At 34.4% G+C, this 25,705-nt stretch overlaps 1 protein-coding gene across 2 annotated transcripts in view; it reads right to left on the reverse strand.

Moving 5' to 3' along the window:
• CCSER1 (coiled-coil serine rich protein 1) overlaps positions 1-25,705 on the reverse strand; it is a 907,623-nt gene that overhangs the window by 643,837 nt on the left and 238,081 nt on the right. For both annotated transcript variants that reach the window (XM_045079361.1, XM_004756068.3), the window contains exon 4: positions 14,748-14,841. In XM_045079361.1, the coding sequence (XP_044935296.1) occupies positions 14,748-14,841 (94 nt within the window). The remainder of the gene's footprint in view (positions 1-14,747; positions 14,842-25,705) is intronic.

Here is a 25,705-nt window from a genome sequence, read left to right on the forward strand (position 1 = left end):
TGTGTGTTCCTGTATTAAACGGACCCACACTGTTGTGTTTTACGACCGTCTACTTCGGAAAGCTCTTTGCCTCTTCTCTTGTTTTTTGGAGAGGAGTCCTTATTTTTCACCACATTCAGCATGTTTGGTTGAAACAATACTCTTACTCCTCTTCTAGGACATTACTAAGATTTTCAGTGGCTTTGGAAAGTATGTAACCGAATATATAAAAATCGTATGTAATATTAGAAGCAGCGAAGTCTAGAAAGATAGTGAAAAGAACCTGTCATTTAACATTAAGATCTGGATTAATATTGGCTGTGTGAACTTCAGTAAGTTTTTAAGTTCAGAGTATTTCCTTCTTCCACATACTTGGGATATATTAACACCTATTTCAGAGTGTTATTGTGATAATTTGATGAGATAACATATTTGAAATCCCTTGTAAACTGTAAAGCTGAATACAAATTGCATGACAGGGCTCCTATCATCATTATCAGAACAAGACTGCCATCTAATGGTCACTAAGCAGATAACAGATACTTAACCTCTAAAGCATATATGTCAAGTGCAATAGCTCCAGCAGATGAAACCCATGCGTGAAATGACAACTAATGTCAAAGCTGCATCCTTACTACAGTATTACCCCAACAGTGTATTCCGAGAAAACATTTCGCACCTTCATTAGAACTTCTCTTTCTGAAATCTAAACATCATTGAGGGCTTCGTAGAGTGAAAAGTGGAGGTAGGCATCAAGTCACAACAGTGTAATAATTTAAACCCTAGTTCTGCCACTTACTAGTTCTCTAACCTTGGATCAAAAACAATACTCTTCTGGGTCTCTGCTCCTTCATTTATTAAGTGAGAATGGTAATACTTTACAGAGAATTGTTAGGATTGAAAGCGATAATCCAAAGAGTTTACAAATTAGAGCTTAAAAGCAGAGCAAAACAAGAGAACAGCTAAGTTCTCAACCAATGCTTGAAACAATGCTGCTTCAGTAAATAAATACAATTTCAGTTTCTTGCATGAAGTCAAAGGCAAATCTATACAAGTGGTGCTAACAACTAGAAAAAGACAGCCAGTTTATTTGTTTTTTATAAGATGGGGGTACACAGCAGGAGGACCCTAGGGTTCTTTTGTCCCACTAACACAACTAGGTAACTATGAAATCATCCTAAATACTCAAGAAACCAATCTGAAGACTGACAGAACAAACTCCACAACTAAAGGGAGAAATGAGGCCACATTGAGCAAGGTAGGAGTGCAGAGATAGATGTGCTTCAGGGGAGAAACAGAGTATGGGGTGCTGTAGAGGGGAGGGAGCCAAGACCATGGACAGGGATAAGAGAAAGAGGAACACACAGGGGAATGCACAAGGGAAACATTCCCCTATGATCCTCAGCTTGGAAAATAAAAAAGGGCTGAATTTCATGAGTTCTTGCAACCAGCAGGACTCAAAAGTGTGGAGCGTTAAAGGTCAGCAGGCTTGGCTGGAAGACCGAGAGAAAACCCGGGGCAGACACTGAAGTATTTCTGGAGCACACAGGTGGGAGATTATTCATTGAGATGCCTCTCTGGTAACAAAGGTTTTGGCCAGCACCACTGTCCTCCCACACCCTTCAGCATGAACACGGAGCCACCTGAAGGGAGCAGTGCAGCACCAACAGTGAATGCCTGACTTGCTTACACCAAGCCCCAACTATCTCCGTTCCCAAGGCACTGCCCTTCTCAGTCAAACTTGCCTCAGTCCCAGTGTGATGGGCCCCTTCCCCAGAAGACCAGCACAAACTTCTGTCTACACCTTGTCCCTGACCAGAGCATTCTGCAGGGCCTCAGTTCTGGTGGAATTGGCATCAAGTCTCATTTCACAAGCAGATCAGAGCACACCTAGTTTAAACTCACCATATTCGGGCCAGAGAACAAACACTGCTCGCAGCAGGCAAGGAGAGCCTCTACAGAAAACTAGCCCAAAGGACAGAGTAGCCAAAACACAACAGCACAGCACATGCGGCACACACTGGAGACACTCCCTGAAGTGCCAGACCCTGGGCAATACATGACCTCTTCTTCACAAGGCCACTACTTTCAGGGCCAGGGAACATAACTGGCTTTTCTTTTTCTTTTTAAGGTTTTTTTAAAATTTATGCATTTGACAGAGAGAGAGCACAAAAGCAATGGGAGAGGCAAAGGGAGAGGTAGAGCAGGCTTGGGCTGAGCAAAGAGCCCAATGTGGGGCAGTATCCCAGGACCGCAGGATCATGACCTGAGCCAAAGGCAGACGCCTGAATGACTGAGTCATCCAGGCACCCCCTAACTGGCTTTTCTAACACACAGAGAAGGCTGAGACTTAGACAAAATGCCAAGGTGGAGGAATTCATCCCCAACAACAGAACAAAATAAGGCCACCGGAAGAGATCTAAGCAAGAGAGATATAAATAGCATGCCTGATGGAGAATTTAAAGCAACAATCGTAAGGATACACACTGGGCTTGAGAAAAGAAGACATCATGGAGACCCTTACCACAGAAATGAAAGAGTTAAAAAAGAATCAATCAAAGATGAAGAATGCAATAAATGAGACCAAAACAGGCCTGATACAACAAACACAAGGCTAGAAGAAGCAGAGGAATGAATTTGTTGCCTACAAGACAAAATAATGGAAAATATTAAAGCTGAAGAAAAGAGAGAAAGAAGAATGATGCAACATGAGAACAGACTTAGGGAACTCAGTGACTCCATCATATGTAATAACATTCATATTATAGGAGTCCCAGAAGAAAAAGTGAGAGTAAAGAGGGCAGAAAAATTATTTGGAGAAGTTAACAGCTAAAAGAATCCCCTAATCTGGGGAAGGAAACAGACATGCAGACCCAGGTAGCACAGAGAACTACCATCAAAATCAACTAAAGCAGGCTAACACCAAGACATATAATTCAATTTGCAAAATATAGTGATAAAGAAAAAATCTTAAAAGCAGCAAGACAAAAGAAGTCCTTAACTTTCAAGAAAAAAACCACAAGGCTAACTGGAGATTTCTCAACAGAAACTTGGTAAGCCAGAAGGGAGCTCCATGATATATATTCAGAATGCTGAATAGGAAAAATGGTCAGTTAAGAACACTCTATCCAGCAAGGCTATCATTCAGAAGAGGAGAGAGAACGAGTTTTCCAGACAAACAAAAACTAAAGGAGTTCATGACCACCAAACCAGCCCTGCAAGAAATATTAAAGGGGACTCTCTGAGTGGAAAGGAGAGACCAAAAGTGACAAAGACAAGAAAGAGTCAGAGAAAATCTTCAGAAACAGTGAAAGAAAAGTAATAACATGGCAATAAACACCTATCTATCAATAATTACTTTGAATGTAAATGGACTAAATGTTCCAATCAAAAGACAGAGGTGTCAGAATGGATAAAGAAAAGAAGAAGAAGAAAAAAAGATATCTATATACAACCTACAACAGACTATTTTCTGACCTAAGAACATCTGCAGATTGAAAGTGAGAGGGTGGAGAAATCTTTATCATGCAAATGGATGTCAAAAGAAAGCCAGACTGGCAATACTTCATTGGACAAACTAGACTTTTTGTTCTTCTATTCTTTTTATCCTGCTTTGGTATCAGGGTAATAATGGCCTCATAGAATAATTTTGAATATGCTCCCTCTCTCTATTCCATTATTTGAACGGTTTTGATAAAAGACTGTAATTAATTATTTTTTTAAATGTTTAGTAGAATTCATCAATGAAACCATACAGCCATGGGCTTTTTTGAGCCGGGAGATTTTTTTTTTTTTAAGATTTTTTTATTTATTTGACAGAGAGAGAAATCACAAGTAGGCAGAGAGGAAGGGAAACAGGCTTCCTGTTGAGCAGAGAGCCCAATGTGGGGCTGGATCTCAGGACTCTGAGATCATGACCTGAGCCAAAGGCAGAGGCTTAACACACTGAACCACTCAGATACCCCGAGCTGGAGATTTTTAATTTCTAATTCAACTTAATTTCTAATTCTTGTTATTGGTCTAAGAAGATTTCCTATCTCTTGGACTCAAGATTCATGATTGAATCTTGTGACTTTTACATTTTTAGGAATTATCTGGTTTTATTTTCTATGTTATCTCATTTATTAGATAACTATTCATAGTGATCTGTTACCATACTATGTATTTCTATGGTACCTGTTGTACTGTTTTCTCTTCCATTTCTCATTTTGGTTTTTGAGCCATCTAGTTTTTTCTTAGTTAATGTAGTTAAACCATTGCCAATTTTGTTTATTATTTATTTACTTATTTTTGGAAAAACTTGGTCTTTTCTTTCAGTGTTATTATTTATTCTGGTTTCTATATTTATTTTTGAATTGTCTTCATTATTTTCTTCCTTTACTAAATTTCAGATAAAATTCTTCTTTTTCTAGTCCCAGTGGTGTCATACTATTTAACTTTTCTTCTTAATACAAATACTTATAGCATAAATTTCACCCTAACATCTATTTTGCTGCATCCTGTAGGTTTAAGAATATTGAGTTTTCTCTTTTTATTGTTGTTTTGAGACATATTTTGATTTTTCGTTTATTTGGCCCATTGCTTAGGTAGCAGTGCTTTGTTCAAAATTTATATATTAAATATTTAATATTTACATTGCAGAAAGAGTGTGATAGATCCATAAGATGAAATACTAGTAAGATCATAAAGAAGGAATGAAGTAGTGATACACACACACTCACACACACACACACAAACACACACATATATGCTACATCATGAATAAGCCTTAAAAAACATTATGCTCAGCAAAGGAAACCCATCACAGAAGACCAATATTGTATGATTCTGTGGATATAAAATGTCCAGAAGAGACGAATCTTCATAGACAGAAAGTGGCTTAGTGATTACCTGGGGTTAGAAGTGTGTTGAGTGATGAGTCACTGCTAACGGGTACAACTCCTTTTCAGCGTAACAAAAATGTTCTAACCTTACATTGTGATGACAGAGGCACAATGCTGCAAATATATTAAAAACCTGTGAACTGCATAACTTAAATGGTATGTGAACTACATCTCAATTTTTTTTTTTAAATTTTCGAAAAGAAGTGGTCAACTACAGTGAAAAAGAAAAAACTGTCGAATCAAATTAAATATTTTTGGGGGGGACGCCTGGGTGGCTCAGTGGGTTAAAGCCTCTGCCTTCGGCTCAGGTCATGATCCCAGGGTCCTGGGATCGAGCCCCACATCAGGTTCTCTGCTCAACGGGGAGCCTGCTTCCTCCTCTCTCTCCCTGCCTCTCTGCCTACTTGTGATCTCTGTCTGTCAAATAAATAAATAATATCTTTAAAAAATATATAAAATAAAATCTATAAATATTTTGGGGGAATACTAAAAAAAAGAGAGCCAGTTTTAAAAGTTTCTGTGTACTTGTGTTTTTAAAACTGTGTATGAATTAATTTTATTAGTCAAAGTTATTAACACAGGGTCACATGGGTGGCTCAATCAGTTAAGCATCTGCCTTCAGCTCAGGTAATGATCCAGGGTTCTGGAATTGAGCCCCACATCAGGCTACCTGCTCAGCCAAGAGCCTGCCTCTGTCTCTCTCTCTGCCACTCCTTCTGCTTGTGCTCTTTCTCACTTGTGCACTCTCTGAAATAAATAAATAAAATATTTTTAAAAGATTATTAACACAGAGCCTTCAGAGTTAGACAAACTTTGGGCCCTGATGAGACATCTATTTGCTTGTAGTATTTTATTATTCAAAGCTTCAATTTTATTCAGTGTGGAAGAATTATTTACCTCATTGAACTGGCACACAAACTCAGTAAATATTATTTATTATTCTTTTATTTAATATGATTGTGTAAGTTTGGAAATACACGATAATCACAAAATCAATTGCATGTGTTGTGGCATTCTGCACTTAAAATTTGAGAAATACTTTACTTGAAAATATGGTTGAGATCTTCTACTAATAGAGCCTGGAAAAAAAATAACCAAAATCAGCAAGACTGGGTTTCTATTAATCCTCAGGAATATCTTATTTTATCAAGCATACTGTAAAAAATAGTATTAGCTATAGTTATTTAAAAATATTATATGCCAGATGTGATACAGACATTCTACTACACTTTAATTTACTATTCCTCACAACAAACTTATGAGGTAGATACTTTTATTGCCCCATTTTAAGATGAAAAAAGCAAAACTGAGATTAAATAATTTGTTCAAGTTTATACAGCCTGGTTGGTAGCAGAGATTTGCCTAACTTCAGAGTTCAGATTTGTTGCTACTATGGTATACCTCCAAAATTAAGTGTCACTTACTTCTCAGCTTTTAAAATGACACTGAAGATAGCTTACACGTATTTTCTGACCCAGACATATCAAAGCTTGTAAAAACTTATAGTTAATTTTTATAATTTTCCCTGTGTGAATGTTGTTGCAATTTGTACATTACCATTCATATTAACAAAGCCACTAGGGTTTCATCTCAGCTCTGCTGTGCTAGTTCCATTAAAAATTAATAACAAAAATTACCTCCTTAATTAATAGGCACAGGAGGAGTTCCTAACTCACTGCAGAATTTTATATTGCTTGTTCATCAAACTCAAAATAATTTAGCAACTACCTAATTAATTCCTAATTGATATCATTCGGCCATTACTTCTCCATTTGCATCTGGAAATATACCAAGAGATACTGCCCTAGGTGATTTTATATATAACATCCAAAATAACCAGCAAAAACAAAATAAAATTTCTTCACCCAATCATCCAAATGACCATTGCATTGTTTTTATCAAACAGTGATAAATAAAGAAAATATATTTTCAACTAACTTCTTTGCAAACAAAAAAGACCAAATTTAATACAAAGTAACAACCTGGTTTTCTCTCTGAACATTACAGATTTGGGTTAATAAGTTTTAAAATATTTAACACAAGAAATTTATTATTTCTTTTAGAATTACTATTTGAAATATGTTGTGGTATTTTAGACACATGACTACTGTCTGGGAATAAAATGTTTCCATACATTTAAATGTATTAGTTTTAACACCAGGAAATGTACCACCTGTTATAAGCAAAGTGCCTTAATTAATTTTTGAATAATTAGTACTAAGAAAACATCACTTATTTTTTAAAGATTTATTTATTTTAGAAAGAGAGAGAGGGAGCATATGCATGAACAGTGGGGGAGGAGCAGAGGGAGAGAGAGAGGGAAAGAGACTCTTTAGCAGACTCCCTGCTAAGTGTGGAGCCTGAAGCAAGGCTTCATGTCAGGACCCTGAGATCATGACCTGGGTGAGATCAAGAGTCAAAGGCTTAACCAACAGAGCCACCCAGGCTTCCCTAGCAAAACACCACTTAAAATGATACACAGAATTCAGACTATAAAAATTAAAATGACAGGGGCGCCTGGGTGGCTCAGTGGGTTAAGCCTCTGCCTTCGGCTTGGGTCATGATCTCAGGGTCTTGGGATCGAGCCCCACATCAGGCTCTCTGCTCAGCGGGGGAGCCTGCTTTCCCTTCTCTCTCTCTGCCTGCCTCTCTGCCTACTTGTGATCTCTGTCAAATAAATAAATAAAATCTTAAAAAAAAAGAAAACTTTATTAAAAAAATTAAAGTGACAAAGTATATGTTAAAACAATAGATAATCATGATGAAGCATTAAGAAATTAAGGACTATAAAAAATACCAATGATTGGGAAAACTCTATGATGAGGAATTAAGAAGTCAAGAGGAATAACTAACTTCTACTGGGCTCGTATTTTATTCTAGGCAACGATGAAAGGCATTTTGCATATAAATATATCTCCTACTTAGGATGATATTTGAGATAGCTTTATTGTCATTTTACAAATTTAAAAAAAATGCTTAGGGGTGCCTAAGTGGCTCAGTGGGTTAAGCCTCTGCCTTCAGCTTGGGTCATGATCCCAGGGTCCTGAGATTGAGCCCCGCATTGGGCTCTCTACTTACTTAGCAGGGAGCCAGCTATCTCCCTCTCTCTCTGCCTGCTTCTGTGCCTACTTGTGATCTTTCTCTCTGTCAAATAAATAACCAAAATCTTAAAAAAAAAAATTGCTTTAAAAAATCCGGTCATTTGCACAAGGTCACTGTGGTACAGCTACAATGCTAACTTGAATATGTCTGTCTCCAAAGTGCCTATTCACTTTGATATTAATTTGTCATTTCTTTAATTAGAATGGATCTTTAAGATGCGATTTCCTCTCAGAGAGTTATTGTGAGCATTAACTTGAGACCGCTTAGGAAAAAAACATAGCTCATTTAGGCATTTAGTTTTCCTTTCCATCAACTTGGATATCCAGCTACTACTTGCTAAAAATGATGCACCACCAACTTCTAGTAGTCAAGAAAAGAATTGGGAAAATGGCATTTTAATGAGTGCATTCCAAACAGGTAACACCAAAATGTGTTTTAACTTTGATTACAATGCTTCACTGTCAAATTAGTCAGGTGCATGTTTCGCATCATTTTTTGAAGGTAATACTACAAACAGTCTAAAGTCTAAATAGAAATATGACCTTGTTCTAGTTTACCATGGAAAAGAAGAACTAAAGATGAACTGTTCTGAAAGCAAAACTCAAATTCTTATTCTTATTTCTTTATCAAAACTATGCACTGTCTAATATTTAACTGGCATTATGGTAACAACTATTTGTAGAAAAGTTACCTTATTTAGTCACAGAAGGGTAACATTTTGCCAACAGTTCATTTTCGTGGACTCATCAAGCAGTAATATTACTTAACATTAGATATTCTATTGGGTTTTATGACAATTACATTAAAGTAAGATGAGGAAAATGATTGACAACATCTACTTCAACTATTTCCAAAGTTAAAATTACCCAAAGAATGTTAATATGTACAAGGAACTGAATTTTATTTTTGGACAAAGCAGGATCCTCATAAAATTCCTAGTTTTTGCTACACTGTTATGTGAACAGTTAGAACTGCTTCTACTGAATTGGTAGCAAGATGCCACCATATTGTACTCAAAGGAGATGCTGAAGAAATTGCTCTTGATATCAATCATTTATACTTTATAAAGACATGTGAGCAAAATAATTTTCAGTTCTTAGTAACAAAAATTCTTTTTTTTTTTTTTTTTTTTTTTTTTTTTTTTTAAAGATTTTATTTATTTATTTGACAGAGAGAAATCACAAGTAGATGGAGAGGCAGGCAGAGAGAGAGAGAGGGAAGCAGGCTCCCTGCTGAGCAGAGAGCCCGATGCGGGACTCGATCCCAGGACCCTGAGATCATGACCTGAGCCGAAGGCAGCGGCTTAACCCACTGAGCCACCCAGGCGCCCAAAAATTCTTTATTTAATAAAATGCACTGGTTGACTGAATGATTGATGGCATATATTTTTAATCACACAACTGGTTGAGCTTCCTTCTTCACATATGTTAGGAAAGCACTCCAAGTAACACTTCCTGCTCACTATGGTGATACTAGTGTATGTTTTGTGTGCCAACCTCACCTGTAGTATCATCTTATTTTTTGTATCTTTTTTACCATTATTCTATTTTCCTTGAGTGATTATTACTTTGCAAGATGCTTAAATGAATAGAAAGAAAAATCCTCCACACAAACATGTAAAACCACATAAAGAAAAATAAGGAAAAATAATACTGCTGGTATTTTTTGTTTCACAGAATATACAGTTCATAACACATATTTCACTGTAAGGAAAATTTTTAAGGATTTTTATTTATTTATTTGAGAGAGAGAGAGAGAGCACAAGTGGGGGGAGCATAGGCAAAGGGAGAAGGAGAAGCAGACTCCCCACTGAGCAGGAAGCTTGATGTGGGGCTTGATCCCAGAACTTAGGGATCATGAACTGAGCTGAAGGACATTTAACTGACTGAGTTACCCAGGTGCCCCTGTAAAGAAAATTTTAAGGTCATTTATTTGAGTCTTTGAGATGTTAAATGCTAGTAAATTTTGTTTGTACCTTTTTTTCCCCAAAAAACACTACTGAGATATACCTAACATCACTACTAAAATCTTGAGTGATTCAATTTGTGGCAAAAACAACACCATAACAATAAATAAGAGAGTGAAGAGAAATATATAAGAGAGTGAAGAGTCACAAATATATATTTTTAATTTATCAAGATATTAAAAAAAAGCATCTAATTTTTTTAATCAAAACTGTGTTTGGTCATGTATACATTATAGATGATTAGCTAAGTAAAGAAACAATAAATATAATACACAGGAGAAATGAATGTCTAGCATTAAACAAACTGATAATCCTGTATTTGAAACATGATGCATATTAATTATTTATTAAAAATATTATCCAGAAAAGTAATTTAAACATTTATTCAAGAAAAACATGATTAAAGACACCTTGAGGGCTTATCCATAGGATTTTTAATCTAAAAGCTTCACTTTTATACTAGAATTTACAAAGATAAAGTTAGATAATGCCAAGATAAAAGTAAATTATTCAGAATAGTTGTTTTTATTTTTTTCTCCCTAAGGCAGAATTTTTTGAGAACTCACTTTGAATTCATAAATCTTTCCCTCATTGAAATTGTCCTTTCTTACTTTCAATAACAATAATAATAATAATAATATTCACTTACTGCACTATAAAACAGATACTCATCTGTACTATTATTTGTACTACCTCTTCCTTTTAAAAAGGAGTGTGTTAATTTAGGACTCCGTAGAAACATTTATATATTAAAAGGATTTGTGGAACTTTACTCAAATTGTCTACAGAACTGGTCAAAAACAAACTTTAAAATCTATCTGTAAACTTACAATTCACTTTTAGATGAAAATACAGATAGCAAAGAATGGGAAAAAAGCGTATTAAAAGATGTCCACAATTATTGTGACCACAATAATGAACAGTCATTTTTACCAAGGTAGGTATAGTCATAAGTGTATAATTTTCAACAACATGATGAAACACCTAGATACACATTTAATTGTGCAAGTATTGGGCATTTCTATGATAAAGACCTTGAGCCACACAACTCAAATTCTATTTTATCTGCTTTGTTTGTGCTATATGATATTTTAATTCCCTAGTTGACATATTTTAGCTCTTATCCCTTAACTGCAAGTAGCACATCAACTAACAATGATTCATATTATATGAATATTAACTATCTACACTTACTACGCATTCTGTATCCTTTAGAATGTCTTTTGTATGTTAAATCACTCAATATGAGCAATGTCCAATGTATACATGTTGAAAGAAGTATCTTTTTATAAAAAAATCACCTTGGCCATTATATTAAGCCTTTCTGTAAATTGCTATAAATCTTTGCCCTAATAAGACTCTAGAACCAAAAACTGAAAATGTTTTACCCTAAAAAACTTTTTTAAACCCCCCACTGATTTTTAGTAATAGAATTTAATGGTATCATTATTTCAGTTTTCAGACTTTTAAAAATAACTTTTATTTAAACTATCATTTAAAAATGGTTAGCATGAATGAGCTTTTTATCAATATCAATTATCAATAATGAGGTTCTTATATTTTGAGAAGACCTTTAATTATGTTGCTTAACAAAAATATAAATTGCATAAAACCTATTCAATCAGAAATTCTTTTGTTTTTTAAGATTTTATTTATTTATTTATTTGACAGAGAGAGAGAGAGAGAGAGAGAGATCACAAGTAGGCAGAGAGGCAGGCAGAGAGAGGGGAGGAAGCAGGCTCCCTGCTAAGCAGAGAGCCCAATTCGGGGCTCGACCCCAGGACCCTGGGATCATGACCTGAGCTGAAAGCAGAGGCTTTAACCCACTGAGCCACCCAGGTGTCCGAGAACTTCTTTCTGAGCTAACATGCATAAACAGATAGTTGTGGCTTTTTTCAAGGCCTATAATGTGCCATCCACTGTGAAACAGGTTTTCAAAACACATTTTCTAAAGGAACATTAAACAAACCCAAGTCACTCTAAAGAATATTTCATATATCAGAATTGTACTTCAGGTAGGCAAAGGGAGGTCACTTACCTAAAGAAAAATTTAGTTAACTCAGTTGATTAAAGAGGTATTCCAGTTTGGGCTTCAACTAAGATACCTACACCCTGAAATAGTCTTGGGAGATGTACAGTTTTAAGTATATCATATCATCTTTTTTCTTACAATAAACTAATGAAGTACATAGCACCCATTACTTTATAAAAAATGAAATTAAAGTTTAAAAATGCTTCTTTTTGCTCCCAAATAAATTGAACTAAAGACTGTATATTTTAAAGTCACCCTTCGCTCTTCATCATGAGTGCCTACCAAACATAACTGAGATTGCTACATCATCTGTAATTCTTTCAAATTAATACCTGGTTTTATTTTTTTTTATTGTGAAAATCTTTAAAAATCTGAAAACAAGAAAATACTACAATTAAGGCACAAACTTCTCACCCCAAACACCTACTGTTCAGATTTGAAAATTTTCAACAACTCTACAATTTTGTTTCATCTATTCCCTCTTCCATACTTGTTGGTAAAGTAAATGTCATATATCATACTGTTTCAACCACATGCCTCTTTAAATTTTCTTTAAAAAACAAAACAAAAATATTCAATACCCAACAAGATAAATAATTCTGTAATAATTTAGTCATTTCTCAAATTTCTCTGACTGACCCAGAAATATATTTTTATAGTGTTTTAAGTTTTTCAGGTGTGCCAACAAAGATGTCACACAGCATCTGCCTCTTTTAATCTACAATATCCCTCCCCTTTTTACATGCCATTTATTTGCTTAAGGAACCAGATCATTATGCTGTAAAATTCCTCATATTCTATATTTGGTTGCTGGATTCCCTCTCTCCTCATCCAAATATTTCCTGCAAAATCACAATTTAATCAAGAGAACGGAACAGATATAAGTACATGTAGGCAGGAGTGGTAGTGCTGTGTACTTCTCCAGGCACTGCATTGAGAGGGAAAAATGTCTAGTTGTTACAATTTTAGTGATGTTAGTGATCACTGGATTTAGGTATTGCCAGTCTAACCCCAAACTGCAAAGTTCTCCATCAACAACATACACTTACAGCCACGCCAGGGCACATAGAGGCATCTTCTTATTCTTTTAATAGCTGCTTAGTATACCATCGTACATTCAACAAATGTCCTGTTGAAGAACATTTGAGGGTTTCCAATATTTTGTAATTATAAATGTCTTGCAATGAATAGATATTTGGATGCATTATTTTGCATATTTCCAGTGTTTTACAATTAAATTTCCAGAAGTTGGATAGTTGAATCTAAAGGTAAATGTATATATAGTCTGGTTAAATATTGACAAATTCCCTCAAAAAGTGTGCAAATCATCACTATACGTAATTCTTCTAAGATAAATATGCATGAATGACAAAATTGTATAATGTATCTGTACAAAAATGAGAAAAAAATCTCCATTTTTAAAAGACTATCTGTCAAATCAGTTACAGCAAGAATGTTTTAAAAAATGATTATCCTAAATTTGTATTTAACTAGAAAAAAATTTAAAGTGACTTCTTTGGATATCAGCCTATAGTACAGAGTAATAAAATATAAACATTGTGAAATGTAAAATATAAACACTAGCTTCTTTTGATAATTCTTAATGTGATATTATCTACAATAGAAAAATACTGCATAAACAAAAAAAACATTATAAAATATTAGAAGTGGAAATAACCTTAGAGATGTTTAATTCTTAGAAGTTAATAATATATTATATATATAAAATATAATATATATTGAATAATATATAAAATACAGCAGGCTGATTTTCATAAATATATGCAGAAAGGCCAAGATTTTAAAGTTTCAATTTAATATTTTTTTTTGAGAGAGAGAGGAGAGACAGAGAGGCAGAAGGAGAGGCAGAGAGAAAAGGAGAGAGAGAATCTAAAACAGGCTCCGTACCCAGCATGGAGCCTGATGTGCAGCTTGACCCCACGACCCTGAGATCATGACAAGAGCCAAAATCAAGAGTCAGATACTTAACCAACTGAGACTTGTATGCACCCTAATATTATTCCTACTTCAATTTGAAAATGACTATGTTCAAGATGTTATAAGCAAAAAAACAAAAAAGTAAACAACAGCTTCTCCTGTACCCAAATATCTAACTATGAATAAACAATCCCTACCATCTACTTTAACAGGAGTAATTTTGGGATTTGAAGATAAAACAATTTATACTTACTATAAATTTACACTATTACAAATATAATGAGTTCCCTTCTTAATTCCTTCAACAATAATTTATTTCTCTCATACTACAAACTCAGTGTTTCTGTGTGTTTGTGGTCATTATTGACAGTTACTAAAATTAATTGAATTATTAATTTTGCAACCTTTTTGCTTCAGTATTAGCCTATGCAGCTATTATGGAAGCAGTTAAGATTCTTAAGAGTAAACCTTGATCTATAAAACCTCCATTTGGTTATATAAAATAAGTAAGTAATGGGATCATATCAGTTTTCTTCTTCTCTCAAAAAGAGAAATATTAAAATTTCCATTATGTATTAAATTGCAATTTCTTTCTTTGAAATGACTTCATTGGAATTTTTTTCCTATTTTATAATGGTCTTCCACTGGATTTATATTTCCATGATAGATTATAAGATCATCAGATTCATGTGTCAATGGTACCTAGCATGTGCCTTGTACATATGATTTGCAAACTGGAGATGGAAAAGATTGAATGCATCCTAAACAATATAAAGTTTATTGATAAATGATTGATAAATGATTAGGATCAGACTTGCATGAGCTCATGTATTTACTTAACACTTACCTGAAGGATGAAGATTCTGTTCCTCTAAAAATTCTAGATCAAGCATTAGGTCATCTTCATCCAGTTCACAAGATCCCAAATTATTCAAAACATCCTAAAGAAAAAGCACAATCAAGAGTTAGAGACCAAACAGCTGAGAAATTGAGGCAATATCCACAATATCCACAGATGCTATGAACTTTAACATTATCTGCCCAATAAAATATTCCAAAAATTATTATAAAAATCTTAACTTCCACTAAAACTACTAAAGATTTAAAGGTTTTTTTCAAATGTATAGAAGTCTGTAAACTGAAGCTTTATTTTTTTTTAATTTAGCTTTAGAATCTGGACATTCTTCTGACACATTTAATGAATTCTCAAATAAATTCTGTGTACAGTGGCAACTGTGAGATATCAATTTAAACCATACTTGGAAGCAAAGGTCCAGTTACCATTTCCCAATCATTTGCTTAAGATTAGGAAAGAGGAACAGAAAAAATAAACAACAATCAGATTGAAAATTAATTGACTTTCATGCCATAAACATCAGAGCTAGATTATGTTTTTTTCCTTCTCCTCCACTCCCCTCACCTTCCCATTCTTTAAGAGGGCAAATAGCAAAATAAGCCAGAAGAGTATACTGAGAAGTCTTGAGGGGAAACAGTGATGTGCAGAGGTAGGAATTCTTGAGGGAGGAATAAGGATCTAATTTGTGTATTTGTATATACAGATAGGTGATGACTATATTAAGAAAAAGCACTAATTTAACATTTAGAGACTTCATTGAAATAACAAAAGTACATCTTTTGTACTTTTGTACAAAGGTACATGATGCTACATGTAGTGAATGACACTTATCTCAGACCACTTTTCCTATTGATGTGAACATTACCATAATTATTTATGTTTAAAGAACTAAATTTTCATTTTAAAAGGTCCAGTGATACTATCAAATGGAAACTGAACACCTTATTCTAGGGATTGAAAGTAAGGGCACAGGGCAGGGGAGGAGTAAGGACACTGACATTTAAATAAATTATTCTCACTTAAAAAAAAAGGAATTAAACATTATTAAGTTTTAGAATCATTTGGTATCTGTGAATAGAACACAAAGGTGAAAATATCCCCAAATCTAAGGGATTATTCTACCAATGAAAGCTACAGCAGTCATTATCTTACTCTATTTATATTGTATCTTTATTAATTACAAGGTAACTAGTACTTTATAAAAAAATCAACTGTTTACTGGCAGTTTTATGATACACTGTGGCAGGAATAAGATGTGTATTTATATAGTATCAAAAGAGGTTATAAAATATAGGCAACAAAAGATAAGCTGCCATCCTCAAAAATGCAAAAAAACCTCTCTGCTCAGCGGGGAGCCTGCTTCCTCCTCTCTCTGCCTGCCTCTCTGCCTACTTGTGATCTCTGTCTCTCAAATGAACAAATAAAATCTTAAAAAAAAAAAAAAAAAAAACAGGGCTCCTTGGGGAAAGGAGAAAAAACAAACAAACAAAAAAAGCACTGATTCTGTGTCATCCATTTGTTGCCAGAAAACAAGTTTCATCTTATAAAAAAAAAAAAAAGAAGAAGAAGAAGCAGTTTTGAAAAGCAAAGGAAACCTGAATGGCTTCTCCCAGGCTAATCTCTGACATATGAACATGAAAAAGAAAAATTATGGCTAAACACCTTGAGTCTGTTGAAGGCTAAGAGTTCATAATACTCAAATAGAAATGTTGACATAAAGGATGTAAGAGGCGCTCATACTGCGTGTCATATGTCAGTGATATATCACTAAATTCTACTATTGAAACTAATATTACTATATGTTAACTGGAATTTAAACAGAAACTTGAAACAAAAAATACAGAGGGGCTCATACACAAAAAAGCACATAGAGTGTAAAATTTCTTTAATTTCTATTGTTTTCCAATAATAGTGAATATATGGGTGTTTTGTTTTTCTAGGTATATGTATGTATATAGTATGACTTGTATTTCTTTCCATTTGTGTAAGGAGAGATCTATAAATATTAAAGTAGCAGCATCAAAAGTAATTCTGTACCAGGAATAGAAAATATTGATCAGCTCTGATGTGTCGCACATAATAACCAAATGGAAAAGGAGTCCAGCAGTTAATTAACACTAATGATCACACCCTGTATCTAACAGGCACAACTATGTGTTTCACACATTTGATAAATTAGTGGAATTTCTAGAAGTGGTAACTAAGCAGAAATAGTCTCTCATCTCCTAGAAGATAAAAAGGTAGGTAGCTCTACATAATAAAGATATAATAATGAAAGTGCATGAATTTTTAATAATGTTCATACACCAGACCTATATATCATTGTAACAGGGAAACTATTTTGTAACACAAACAATTTGGACTTAAAAAACAAATCATTTTGTAAGAAAACATCAGTATTGCACAAAATTAAAAGCTAGGCTTGAACTTAAATAAGTGAAGGCATAAAAGCATTTAACAATTAGATTTTAATTGTAAAAAGAAAGTCCAACCTGATGGGCAGTATCCTCAATTTCAATTTTCTCTGAATGTATAGCAAATTCCAATAACTACACAAAAAATTTTCTAATTAAAAAACCCAGAATGTGCAAGTATAAGAGATGACTTTCCCTTTCTTTTAATTCTAGCATGGTTATTAAATCTTAGGAAACTCTCAGAAAGCTTTGAAATAGTCTCAGGTATCTTTGAATTCCTAGGGAAATATGAAACTCTCCATGTCAGCAAAGTGTAAGAAGAAAAAAGATAAAAAGAAAGTAAATTCCTAGTATCAGCATATTATTAACCAGTTTTAAGGTAAGCATATGATAGGCTTTTGGGTTACTATATACTTTTTCTTTAAAAGTGCCTAAAGCATTTAAGATAAATTGTCATGTTAGATTTGGTATTTTAATAATAACTTAGGAAGAATTTGATTATATAAAATTTGAATCAATATTTAAAGGCCATGGAAAATTTAATTTAATCCACATTCTAATTTATGGATATGTAACATTTGTATGGATATTTTGAAGAGTTGGTTAATTATAATGAAATGCTAATTATTTACTAAATTCATACTATTGACAAATTGGATATTAAATCAAGTACAATTACTACTAAGTATTCTCTAAACAGACATTTAAAAATCTATCAGTAACACTGATTACTCATGTAATCTCCCAAATGACTCAGACCCATTACAAGTAAACTAAAAAGTTATTAATGTAGTAATTCAAAAATTAATCTTCTAAACCCTAGGGATATAACAATGAACCTAATAGAGCATGCTTTCTTCCTTCACAGACCTTACAGATAACTGTATTCTAGTAAAGAAACACCATTTTTTACAAATATATTATTTTTTAAAATAACCAATCACCTGTATTTGGTAAGTGGGAAGCATTTCTCCAAAGCCTGGTTGCTATTGGCTGAAATAATAAAAATGAATTTTTGAAGCTACTAAGTTGAAAAAACAAATTCTGATCACTCCATTAATATGTAATCATTCCATAAGACCCATTCTAAAATAATCCTTTAGCATTGTTTCTTTATTGCAATGGAGATAGTAATTATGATCCTGCTAAAAATAAAGGGATCTGAGACTGTCACCATAAAAGGAAGCATTGTTTAAAAAAGAAAGAATTCTATCAAAGGAGATTATTAAATTATTAAAACATTCTTTAATTGTGACATTATAAAGATATCATTAATTGCATATTTGTACTGCACTATTTTAGTCAAAGGATTATCCACATAGGCTTACCTTATCTAAAAGGCAACATATGGCATTCTAATCTGGGCTTACATAGTTGTTTATGAAATATTTAATTGACATAGTAGGAATTCTATGATCATTACTTGATCTAAAAGTGAAGAGATGACCAAAAAAAAAAAAAAAGAGAAAAGAGATGATTACTCAAATTAATAAGAGGTAGTCAATCTGGTCTGTATTCTTCTTTTAGTCACTCTACATAATCAGGGGCTGCTAGGAAATACAGATCATTCTCCAGTATTCTAATCATAGGTGTCTCCAAAGAATAACCCAAAAATGGAATATTATTTTTTGAAAATATTATTTTATTATCAAAAATGCATGATGTAGCTATAGAAGACCTTATAGAAGACCTTTAGTCAAATTTTCCCGTGTGATCCTAAAAATACATTCTGAGATTTGCTTTATTAATTATACTTGCCTCTACTTGGTAAAAATGATTAGACCTGGCAAGAGTCTTAAAATAATTTGTATTACCCCAAAAATATAAATCACAAATTATAAAAAATGATAAGTATGAAAGTGGCAAGGTACACACATCATCAAAAGCAGGCATCAGAATAAGCTGTATACACATGATTATTGATGAGTTGAGCACCTACATTTGCAGCGGAGAAAAAAGGAAAACACACCAATACGTGGGTATATTTTTTAATGATATGATTTCACTTCTATTTTTTGGAAAGAAAAATTAACACAACAATATTTTATAACTACTGCTCTAAGGACAGTTATTTGATTTTGATTTCCTGATGGTGCAAAGAAAGCATACTCTATCATTCTGATAGAATTACCTTCACCTTTCAACATGGCAGTTGTGAAATATTTCCGAACACACCATGCTCTTTGCTAGGTGCTGATTTACTGTATGGATTTATGTAGCTCAAAATATATTTTTAATAAATATTTTCAGAAATATGTCTTAATTCTACCACCGCCTATTCATAAGACTTCCCACAAGCCCAAAAACATATATTTTGTAAATATGAATGGTGATCTTATTGTTATTCATTAAAATAGTACATTATCATAATTATCATGTGTCTCCTGTTGTTGGGAATACAAGCTGGTGCAGCCTCTCTGGAAAACAGTTTGGAGGTTCCTCAAAAAGTTGAAAATAGAGCTACCCTACAACCAAGAAACTGCACTCCGGGTATTTACCTCAAAGAAGTGTGTAAACCTGGTGATTCACAGACCTGTACCCCTGGGGATAAAAATATATGTTTATAAAAAATAAAAAAGTAAAAGTAAAAAAAAAAAAAAGATACAAATGTACGGATCTGAAGGGGCACCTGCACCCCAATGTTTATAGCAGCAACGTCCACAATAGCCAAACTATGGAAAAAGCCAAGCTGTCCATCAACAGATGAATGGATAAAAGATGTGAAGATATATATATATACATATATATATATATATACACATATACATATAAAGATGTGAAGATATATAAAGATGTGAAGATATATATGTATATATCTTCACATCTTTATATGTATATGTATGTATATACATACATATAATGGGATATTATGCAGCCATCAGAAAATTGGAATCTTGCCATTTGCTATGATCTGGATTTAGAGGGCATTATGTAAGCAAAATAAGTCAATCAGAGAAAGAAAATTATTGTATGATCTCACTCATCTGTAGTTTTTAAGAAATAAAACAGAGGATTACAAGGGAAGGGAGGGAAAAATAAAACAAGACGAAACCAGAGAGGGAGATAAGCTATAAGAACTCTTAATCATGGGGAACAAAAGGAGGGTTGCTGGAGGCAAAGGGGTGAGGGGATGGCATCAATGGGTGATGGACATTAAAGAAGGCACGTGATGTAACGAGCTCAGGGTATTACATAAGACTGATGAATCACTAAGCTCTAGCTCTGAAACTAATAATACATCATATATGTTAATTAATTGAACTTAAATTTTAAAATTATGTGTCTCTTTGTATTTAAATATGAAATATTTAGCAAAATGAGGTTCTGTAAACTATGCCCAGAGCTGCTATTTTGTCCCTTTATACTAATAAAAGGTAAACAATTCTATAAGTACTATAATAACAAAATAAGTATCATGCTATAATATTTTGTATTTCAATACTTTTGAGGAAAGCTAACATTTGTATGGATAAACCAACCACACATTTTATGGATCCTAAACAAGTTATCTGGATTCACATAAAATTTAATATTAAACTCTAAACATTCTAATTTTAATCTATGCAAGGAAATAAAGTTAATTTTTTTGTACTGTTGGATCCTACTAGCTAGGATATTTTTTTTTTTTAATTTTTTTTATAAACATATAATGTATTATTAGCCCCAGGGGTACAGGTCTGTTAATTACCAGGTTTACACAAAAAGTTGATTTTTTATTAAATAATAGAAATAGGAAACTAGGAAGTGTGACTATATTACATAACTGGCAAACTTCAGAAATAAAAATTAAAATATAATAATTGTTCATTTAAAAATGCGTATTTTTTTATATATTTTTTTTTAATTTTTTATTTTTTATAAACATATATTTTTATCCCCAGGGGTACAGGTCTGTGAATCACCAGGTTTACACACTTCACAGCACTCACCAAATCACATACCCTCCCCAATGTCCATAATCCCACCCCCTTCTCCCAAACCCCCTCCCCCCGGCAACCCTCAGTTTGTTTTGTGAGATTAAGAGTCACTTATGGTTTGTCTCCCTCCCAATCCCATCTTGTTTCATTTATTCTTCTTCTACCCACTTAAGCCTCCATGTTGCATCACCACTTCCTCATATCAGGGAGATCATATGATAGTTGTCTTTCTCTGCTTGACTTATTTCGCTAAGCATGATACGCTCTAGTTCCATCCATGTTGTTGCAAATGGCAAGATTTCATTTCTTTTGATGGCTGCATAGTATTCCATTGTGTATATATACCACATCTTCTTGATCCATTCATCTGTTGATGGACATCTAGGTTCTTTCCATAGTTTGGCTATTTTGGACATTGCTGCTATAAACATTCGGGTGCATGTGTCCCTTTGGATCACTACATTTGTATCTTTAGGGTAAATACCCAATAGTGCAATTGCTGGGTCATAGGGCAGTTCTATTTTCAACATTTTGAGGAACCTCCATGCTGTTTTCCAGAGTGGCTGCACCAGCTTGCATTCCCACCAACAGTGTAGGAGGGTTCCCCTTTCTCCGCATCCTCGCCAGCATCTGTCATTTCCTGACTTGTTGATTTTAGCCATTCTGACTGGTGTGAGGTGATATCTCATTGTGGTTTTGATTTGTATTTCCCTGATGCCGAGTGATATGGAGCACTTTTTCATGTGTCTGTTCGCCATCTGGATATCTTCTTTGCAGAAATGTCTGTTCATGTCTTCTGCCCATTTCTTGATTGGATTATTTGTTCTTTGGGTGTTGAGTTTGCTAAGTTCTTTATAGATTCCGGACACTAGTCCTTTATCTGATATGTCGTTCGCAAATATCTTCTCCCATTCTGTCAGTTGTCTTTTGATTTTGTTAACTGTTTCCTTTGCTGTGCAAAAGCTTTTGATCTTGATGAAATCCCAGTAGTTCATTTTTTCCCTTGCTTCCCTTGCCTTTTGCGTTGTTCCTAGGAAGATGTTGCTGCGGCAGAGGTCGAAGAGGTTGCTGCCCGTGTTCTCCTCAAGGATTTTGATGGATTCCTTTCGTACATTGAGGTCCTTCATCCATTTTGAGTCTATTTTTGTGTGTGGTGTAAGGAAATGCTCCAATTTCATTTTTCTGCATGTGGCTGTCCAATTTTCCCAGCACCATTTATTGAAAAGGCTGTCTTTTTTCCATTGGACATTCTTTCCTGCTTTGTCGAAGATTAGTTGACCATAGAGTTGAGGGTCTATTTCTGGGCTCTCTATTCTGTTCCATTGATCTATGTGTCTGTTTTTGTGCCAGTACCATGCTGTCTTGATGATGACAGCTTTGTAATAGAGCTTGAAGTCCGGAATTGTGATGCCACCAACGTTGGCTTTCTTTTTCAATATCCCTTTGGCTATTCGAGGTCTTTTCTGGTTCCATATAAAATTTTAGAATTATTTGTTCCATTTCTTTGAAAAAGATGGATGGTACTTTGATAGGAATTGCATTAAATGTGTAGATTGCTTTAGGTAGCATAGACATTTTCACAATATTTATTCTTCCAATCCAGGAGCATGGAACATTTTTCCATTTCTTTGTGTCTTCCTCAATTTCTTTCATGAGTACTTTATAGTTTTCTGAGTATAGATTCTGTGTCTCTTTGGTTAGGTTTATTCCTAGGTATCTTATGGTTTTGGATGCAATTGTAAATGGGATTGACTCCTTAATATCTCTTTCTTCTGTCTTGCTGTTGGTGTAGAGAAATGCAACTGATTTCTGTGCATTGATTTTATATCCTGACACTTTACTGAATTCCTGTATAAGTTCTAGCAGTTTTGGAGTGGAGTCTTTTGGGTTTTCCACATATAGTATCATATCATCTGCGAAGAGTGATAATTTGACTTCTTCTTTGCCAATTTGGATGCCTTTAATTTCCTTTTGTTGTCTGATTGCTGAGGCTAGGACCTCTAGTACGATGTTGAATAGCAGTGGTGATAATGGACATCCCTGCCGTGTTCCTGACCTTAGGGGAAAAGCTTTCAATTTTTCTCCATTGAGAATGATATTTGCGGTGGGTTTTTCATAGATGGCTTTGATGATATTGAGGTATGTGCCCTCTATCCCTGCACTTTGAAGAGTTTTGATCAGGAAGGGATGTTGTACTTTGTCAAATGCTTTTTCAGCATCTATTGAGAGTATCATATGGTTCTTGTTCTTTCTTTTATTGATGTGTTGTATCACATTGACTGATTTGCGGATGTTGAACCAACCTTGCAGCCCTGGAATAAATCCCACTTGGTCGTGGTGAATAATCTTTTTAATGTACTGTTGAATCCTATTGGCTAGTATTTTGTTGAGTATTTTCGCATCTGTGTTCATCAAGGATATCGGTCTATAGCTCTCTTTTTTGGTGGGATCCTTGTCTGGTTTTGGGATCAAGGTGATGCTGGCCTCATAAAATGAGTTTGGAAGTTTTCCTTCCATTTCTATTTTTTGGAACAGTTTCAGGAGAATAGGAATTAGTTCTTTTTTAAATGTTTGGTAGAATTCCCCCGGGAAGCCGTCTGGCCCTGGGCTTTTGTTTGTTTGGAGATTTTTAATGACTGTTTCAATCTCCTTACTGGTTATGGGTCTGTTCAGGCTTTCTATTTCTTCCTGGTTCAGTTGTGGTAGTTTATATGTTTCTAGGAATGCATCCATTTCTTCCAGTTTGTCAAATTTATTGCCATAGAGTTGCTCATAGTATGTTCTTATAATAGTTTGTATTTCTTTGGTGTTAGTTGTGATCTCTCCTCTTTCATTCATGATTTTATTTATTTGGGTCCTTTCTCTTTTCTTTTTGATAAGTCGGGCCAGGAGTTTATCAATTTTATTAATTCTTTCAAAGAACCAGCTCCTAGTTTCGTTGATTTGTTCTATTGTTTTTTTGGTTTCTATTTCATTGATTTCTGCTCTGATCTTTATGATTTCTCTTCTCCTGCTGGGCTTAGGGTTTCTTTCTTGTTCTTTCTCCAGATCCTTTAGGTGTAGGGTTAGGTTGTGTACCTGAGACCTTTCTTGTTTCTTGAGAAAGGCTTGTACCGCTATATATTTTCCTCTCAGGACTGCCTTTGTTGTGTCCCACAGATTTTGAACCGTTGTATTTTCATTATCATTTGTTTCCATGATTTTTTTCAATTCTTCTTTAATTTCCCAGTTGACCCATTCATTCTTTAGAAGGATACTGTTTAGTCTCCATGTATTTGGGTTCTTTCCAAACTTCCTTTTGTGGTTGAGTTCTAGCTTTAGAGCATTGTGGTCTGAAAATATGCAGGGAATGATCCCAATCTTTTGATACCGGTTGAGTCCTGATTTAGGACCGAGGATGTGATCTATTCTGGAGAATGTTCCATGTGCACTAGAGAAGAATGTGTATTCTGTTGCTTTGGGATGAAAAGTTCTGAATATATCTGTGATGTCCATCTGGTCCAGTGTGTCATTTAAGGCCTTTATTTCCTTGCTGATCTTTTGCTTGGATGACCTGTCCATTTCAGTGAGGGGAGTGTTAAAGTCCCCTACTATTATTGTATTATTGTTGATGTGTTTCTTTGATTTTGTTATTAATTGGTTTATATAGTTGGCTGCTCCCACGTTGGGGGAATAGATATTTAAAATTGTTAGATCTTCTTGTTGGACAGACCCTTTGAGTATGATATAGTGTCCTTCCTCATCTCTTATTATAGTCTTTGGCTTAAAATCTAATTGATCTGATATAAGGATTGCCACTCCTGCTTTCTTCTGATGTCCATTAGCATGGTAAATTCTTTTCCACCCCCTCACTTTAAATCTGGAGGTGTCTTCGGGCTTAAAATGTGTTTCTTGGAGGCAACATATAGATGGGTTTTGTTTTTTTATCCATTCTGATACCCTGTGTCTTTTGACAGGGGCATTTAGCCCATTCACATTCAGGGTAACTATTGAGAGATATGAATTTAGTGCCATTGTATTGCCTGTAAGGTGACTGTTACTGTATATGGTCTCTGTTCCTTTCTGATCTACCACTTGTAGGCTCTCTCTTTGCTTAGAGGACCCCTTTCAATATTTCCTGTAGAGCTGGTTTGGTATTTGCAAATTCTTTCAGTTTTTGTTTGTCCTGGAAGCTTTTAATCTCTCCTTCTATTTTCAATGATAGCCTAGCTGGATATAGTATTCTTGGCTGCATGTTTTTCTCGTTTAGTGCTCTGAAAATATCCTGCCAGCTCTTTCTGGCCTGCCAGGTCTCTGTGGATAAGTCAGCTGCCAATCTAATATTTTTACCATTGTATGTTACAGACTTCTTTTCCCGGGCTGCTTTCAGGATTTTCTCTTTGTCATTGAGACTTGTAAATTTTACTATTAGGTGACGGGGTGTGGCCCTATTTTTATTGATTTTGAGGGGCATTCTCTGAACCTCCTGAATTTTGATGCTCGTTCCCTTTGCCATATTGGGGAAATTCTCCCCAATAATTCTCTCCAGTATACCTTCTGCTCCCCTCTCACTTTCTTCTTCTTCTGGAATCCCAATTATTCTAATGTTGTTTCGTCTTATGGTGTCACTTATCTCTCG

The sequence above is a fragment of the Mustela putorius genome, unplaced genomic scaffold (genome assembly GCF_011764305.1).
Source record: "Mustela putorius furo isolate JIRA1106 unplaced genomic scaffold, ASM1176430v1.1 tig00000382_pilon_pilon_pilon, whole genome shotgun sequence".
Classification (NCBI taxonomy): Eukaryota; Metazoa; Chordata; class Mammalia; order Carnivora; family Mustelidae; genus Mustela; species Mustela putorius.